General features: G+C 39.5%; 1 protein-coding gene across 2 annotated transcripts in view; it reads right to left on the bottom strand.

The window, feature by feature from the left end:
• Positions 1–913: 913 nt before the first annotated feature.
• Positions 914–6468, bottom strand: part of capn9 (calpain 9) — a 32633-nt gene continuing 27078 nt past the window's right edge. For both annotated transcript variants that reach the window (XM_037543547.1, XM_017720670.2), the window contains 6 exons: positions 6195–6259; positions 5414–5482; positions 4710–4788; positions 2434–2550; positions 1979–2037; positions 914–1327 (listed from right to left, as the gene is read on the bottom strand). In XM_037543547.1, the coding sequence (XP_037399444.1) occupies positions 1301–1327; positions 1979–2037; positions 2434–2550; positions 4710–4788; positions 5414–5482; positions 6195–6259 (416 nt within the window). In that variant the 3' untranslated portion in view covers positions 914–1300. The remainder of the gene's footprint in view (positions 1328–1978; positions 2038–2433; positions 2551–4709; positions 4789–5413; positions 5483–6194; positions 6260–6468) is intronic.

The raw sequence follows: 6468 nt of genomic DNA, 5'->3' as shown, positions 1-6468 counted from the left end.
TCAACTCCATTCAACATAACTTACTAAAATTTGGCTTTGATTCAATTTACTTTATTAACTCATCCCTTTAATAACCTAAGCCGATTATTCTCATGGGCAGCGGGAAATGCTGGAGCCTATCCCAGCGCTCTTTGGGCAGAAGGCAGAAAACAACCGTCCATGTCTTTGGACTGTGGGAGGAAACCCACACAGACACAGGGAGAACATGCAAACTCACAGAAAGGACTCCAGTCGGAGAACTGAACCCAGCCCGACTGCGCTACCCACTGCGGAGCCCCCAGTTCAGGTCAGTTTAATTTTACCCCAATTCAGTTTAATTCAAATTCATGCTCAAATTTACTCCCAGTTCTACTTCATTTCAGTTTAATTCAGTTTCATTTCAACTGAGTTCACTCACACACACACACACACACACACACACACACACACACACACACACACACACACACACACACACACACACACACACACACACACACACACACCTTCTAAGCTGCTTCTCCTTCTGGATTGCGACGGATGCTGGAACCTATTCCAGCAGTCATTGGGTGGCAGGTCACCAGTCATATACATTCACTCACACCTAGGGGTAATTTAGCACGTCCAATTAGCCTGACTGCATTTCTTTGGACTGTCGGAGGAAACCGGAGAACCCGGAGGAAACCCACACAGACACGGGGAGAACATGCAAACTCCACACAGAAAGATCGCCCAGCCGTGGAATCAAACCCAGCTGTGAGCCCAAGTTAGTTCAGTCTAGTTCAAATTTAGTTAACTTTATTCAGTTTAATTCTAATTTGGGTTATCCCACTTCCGTTTTATTCAAACTCCATTCAAGCTCATTAAATTTCATTCAAAATCAAGTGTGGTGTCATTTTCATGATAATTGTGTTAATCACCCCTCAGCCTCTCGACCAATCACATACACTGTTTTATTCTCAACACAGACCAACTCAAATTCTGGGGAATAAAAATACAATTGGACTTGTAGGTAAAATCAGTATAAATCTGTAAAACAAAAACCTCAGTATGAAAAAACACATCAAACTGTGAACAGATCAAACTAAAGCACTAAAGTGTAAACAACAATGCGTAGGAACAGTTTTCTGAGTATGGACAAAACCTGCAGTGACTAAAGGTCTGGACTAAATGTGAGCTCAGGCTAGGAGGAGCCTGTGCTCGGGGAACATTGCCTAACGCTGCATAACACATCTTTAAGCGACATATGAGTTCAGAATGCGCGCCAATCGACCTAAACTGTTCGTCTTTTGCTCTTCTTGCTGCGGTTTTCTTCTCTCCTTCAGACGTTCATGGACAGGAGCAGAAACTATGTAGAAAGACAATGAAAAACAATTACAAGGTTAGTTCTTCAGTTCTTTTTTGGTATTTTTACACAACCATTTTCAACCCCCCCCCCTTTATTCTGGCCTGTTTATGTCACTGTATCTTTAAGAATGATCTTTAAGAATATGTAAATGAGCTCTGTTCTCACTGGCTGTCCTGTATTGCACCTTATGCAAAAATGAATGAAATATGGCCGAAATACTTTCAGGCTGAATATGTGGTGCTGGTGGTTTACACACTACTGAAAATAATGAAAATGAGATGTTTGTCCTATAACACAAGCTCTTTAAATTAGTTAAACGTTCTGAAAGTCTTTGGTATTTAAAACATGTGCTGGTATGTTTTACATAAGCATATCGCTGCTGTTGGAAGAAAACATCGTATCTCCAAATTGGTGACTTTACAGAAGAAGGAAAAAACCTGCTTTACTTTTAATGCAAGTCAATGGAACCAGAATTTTTCCCAAGTCAATTTGGGCTGTTTCGTTTAGTCCATTCATCATGAAATTTACACACTATATAAAGAGTAACAGGCCTTTTCAAGTTATGTCAAAAACTAAAAAAACGTCAAAAATGGATATACAAGGTTTTTGTCTGACAACAGTGATATGAGAAATTTGCATGTGACAGCCCACCTGTTGAAAGTTCAAGGTGATTTCTCCTGTGTTGCGCGTGTCAAAGGCTTGGAAAACCCCTATAATGAACAAATATAACAGGGTTTAGAGCCAATTCCATGTCATCCATATTTTCTTCTGTAGGCTAAACATGACATGAAATATATGAAATGAAGGTTTTAACTAAATACATGTAAAACATTCATTTCATTCAAAAGATTAAAATAAATAAAAAATAAAAGAAGAAATATATTGTAATATATCTAAATATTCAGTGTTGAATGATGGATAATACAAAACTGCACATTTATGGTCCTGCAGAGCTTCGCATATGACCTATGTGTATCGTTACTCTTTAGAAGAAACACTATAAAAATCGAAGTACCAGTTTGTGGATGTAATAATACTCTGTAATTAAACTTGTGCTTCATCACGTAATTATAGAAAATCAACGTTAAGTGTGTTAGATTACTCACGGAACATGTTCTCCAGGCGGACGATGCAGGTGAGGTAATCATCAAAGTCAATCTCGAAGTTCTCGTCTCCAAACCTCAGAGCGATCAGCTGCAGCAGTTTATTATTCAGCTGCATCCCTGAGAAAACAAATACATACAGCTGGTAACGGCAGAGAACTTTAACAGACATCGGGGCATTTTATAGAAATATCACAGTATATCACATTAATGCAAGGAGATAAAGGGGGGGGGGGGTGACCGCCTTCCAAAGAGAATTACTGTTGTTGGGCCTTCGTCACCTGCAATCTAGCAACGGCAGCCAGCGTGTGGACCATTTGATGGAGCTTGTTTGTTGTGGAATGTATTTAAAGCCTTCGTTAATCAGTGTTTGCCTGATTATACTGAAAACAAAACAGTCAAAGCTCTTGCATTTCCCTGGAATTGAACCCTGAGTTACTTATTAAATACTTGACACATCAATTTCCATTCATTTATATGCATTTATCAATAGAAATACATCAGGAATAGTATGCAAAGCTTGGAGGCTGAAGCTTCCCATACACTGTAGAGTGTGCAAGAAATGGACCATGTTCATTTTAGGTTATTTGTTCTCCAGCATTTGTTCACTAGGTTATTTAGCTAAGGACTCTTATTGTGGAGCGCGGGGCTAAGACCGCCCAGGGGGAGCATGTGAGCAGAGAGCTGAGAGAGTCGGAGGTGAGCTGGGTAGCGAATGAGCTGTCAGTAACTCTGCACTGCGTGGGACTTGTGCGAAAGCTGTGTCTCGTTTAGCAGCTGTGAACACATATTCACCGCCTCTGTTGTTAAGTTGGACCACCTTTAAAGACCACTGCTAAAAGTCCAATTACCCTGTTGTGTGTAAAAGTTTAAACACCCCCCGATCAAATAACGTGTTGTTTTGTTGATTTTCTCCACAGGGAACAAACTTAAATCCAGTGTTTTCCCCAAAGTTTAGTGCACAATTTCTAGCTAATCCAGAAGAAATTAAACAGAAAATATAAAGTAATGTACATAGCATGTTTTTCACCATCATGTCCAAATATGCTAAATTCAACAAATAAATAGCAAACAAAAAAATAATAATTTAACTAGGGCCGCCCAAACTTTTGTATACAACTGCATATAAAGCATTATATAATTGTGTATGTATGCATCATATAAGTAAGTAAATAAATAAGTCAAATTTATTTATGTAGCATTTTTTAAGACAAAACTACAAAGTGCTTCGCAGTAAAAAATTCAATTAAGAATTAAAACAATGAAAAGAAATTTAAACACGCATAAACACACTCTTACAGGTAAACATGACCTATTACTACACACCTGTGATCTCAACTCAAAAAAGCTGGAGAATAAAAGTCTTTAGATGCTTCTTTAAAGAAGGCGACCTGGACTCAGAGAGTCTGATATCGAGGGGATATAATTTCGCAGCACATACAGCAAATGCACAGTCTCCCCTTTTACTTGTAGGGACAACAAGAAGCCACGTGTTAGAGGATCTCAGCGACCTGGTACTTGTATGAGAAACCAACAAATGTGTTCAGGTGCTTCACCATGTAGAGTTTTATGAGTAAGAACCAGTAAGTTCTTACTTACAGCAAGCACTGGGCTGATGTGCTCCCTACATCCCGTTTTCGTTAAGAGACGAGCAGCTGCATTTAGGACCAGCTGAAGTCTGGCCAAAGCTCATTGACTAAGGTAAGCATATCGCTGTTGTCAGAACAAAAACTGGTATCTCCAAATTGGTAACTTTACCGGAGAAGGAAAAGACCTACTTTATTTTTAATGTAAGTCAATGGAACCGGAATTTTTTCCAAGTCATTTTGGGCCGTTTCTTTTAGTCCACTCATCATGAAATTTACGTTCAATGTAAAGGGCAACAAGCCTTTTCAAATTACGTCCAAAGCTGAAAAACAACAAAAATGGACATAGGAAGTTTTGTTCCGGCAACAGGGATATAAAGCATTGCAACAGTCCAAACGAGATGAGACGAATGCATGGATCATTTTCTAAAAGTCCTGAAAAGACCAAATCTGTTTTCTTAGTTGGAAAAAACATGACTGAACAAGTTTCCTAATTTGCATATAAGTGTATTTATAGAATAAATAACCTGTAGGGTCCCTCATATAACAGTGGGCTATAGTGACTAATGGGTGAACATGAAAGGCTGCCTTTTGCTTTTCACTAATAATTGAATGTTAAGGTGCTCAGCTAATGTCACTTCAGGGTATTACTGAAACTCTACAGTGTAATATAGGGACAGACTGTAGGGTCACCTGCTGCTTTCAGAGCACTGCGGAGCTCGTAGGAGGACATGCGGCCACTACGGTCTGTATCAAAGGACAGGAACAGCATCTGTGACGAAAAAGTACCAAATCAATCACATGCCAAAGATCAATATCTCACAAAGTTATAAGAGCATAAGATTTATAGGGACTGTTTTCTGAGCGTGGACAAAATCACAAGCAACTACAGTCTTGGATTTAATTCCACTGCAGCTGAAATTCCGGTTTACTGTCAGGGTAAAAAGAACCTCTGCTTGGAAGCTGATGCACATCAAAGAGTCGGATTTGAAGCGACATGCAGGTCCATCACTGCTGAATACATGATTTACTGTGAAATGGACAGGTACTTCCATTGTGTGTTGCCTTCAGATAAGCCCCTGAGGCCCTGACCAATGGGAGAACGAGCATGTCTGTATCTACCTTGATAACCTTTGTGTCCAACCAAATCTTAAACAAACTAAATAATAATTTGGAGTTGAAATGGAAAAAGGCAAGCATGAATAAAACGAATAAAGCTAAACTAAAAACAAGAGTCATTTTTCTTTTATTTCAGTGATATTTATGGCTTCTCTAAAGGCCTAGAAGTTCCATGCTCATGATTAAGCTGTTTACTCTTCTGCCGCCGCTCCCCGGACTCATTCTGGTCTGACCAGCAGCGACTTACAGCGCCAGTCTACATGGATCAGAACGCTTACCATCCATTTCTTCAGTTTTTCCCAGAAGACTTTAAACTCCTGGAACTCGATCATGCCCGAGTTATCAACCTGCACAGTCTGGTTCAGGAAAAGCTGGCACAAAACAGAATCATGAAACTCTTCACCTGAAAGAGCTACAGAGCTCAGAGTTCCTCAGAGAGGAAACTAATAAACAATAACTGTAATGACTACGGTCTTAAAAATAAAGGTGGAGTGGAAGTAAGAAAAGAGCGTGAAGAAGCATTTTAAAGCTTGAAGAATGCATCCTATAACAATCTGCTTTTCCTTAGAACGTCCAAGTCAAGAACAGCTTGTCCCAGCTTTTCTCTGTTTAGCTTCTCAGATCAAGCAGTTCTACAGCAGGTAGTGGCTTGTCATTAAGGCCTCTGTGGGGAATCATGATCAGAAATCAGCTTAACTAATTCATTTATTTGTAAACCTGGTTCTGTCGGCTTGACAACAGCTTCATGTAACAGCGAATCACATTACTTCTTCTTGAGACGAGCCTAATGGAACAGCTAAGCTAATCTCTTACTTATACTCAAAACCTAAAACTAATAAGTTTCTAATATTTAAAAAGATTCTACACTAATTAACTAACGCGTTTCTCTACTAATAATGTTTTTATATGTTTTCTATTCTATATTCTACCATAGAGATGTCGCCAAACAGCCTATAGAGCCTCTCAAACAGCAGCAGATAGTATGTCTATGACTAGCAGACACTGCTGTGTGTGCTGAAGTGTGAAAAGCTGAATGAACAGGCCAGCGTTGAAGGATACGTCCATCATGTTGATGATACTGTGGCAGGTGTTCATGCTCAGTCCATCAAACTTAATCTCTTTCCCTACCGCAGACAAACAGAACAACGACAGAACAAACAAAAGCATTTAGAAGCAGCTTGAAATTGAAACAGCTCATTTGAACGTCTTGCAAGTCTAATCCTATCCTAGACGTCTCACCAGTGACGCGTTCAGAATCTTTATGTTTGTCTCTTTAATTCAAATCAGCTCTGATAGTGCAATGGTTCAGCATGTGGAACTGGAGCTTTCTGTG

The sequence above is a fragment of the Pygocentrus nattereri genome, chromosome 12, assembly GCF_015220715.1.
Source record: "Pygocentrus nattereri isolate fPygNat1 chromosome 12, fPygNat1.pri, whole genome shotgun sequence".
Lineage (NCBI taxonomy): Eukaryota > Metazoa > Chordata > Actinopteri > Characiformes > Serrasalmidae > Pygocentrus > Pygocentrus nattereri.
This window is presented reverse-complemented; position numbering and strand designations above follow the sequence as displayed.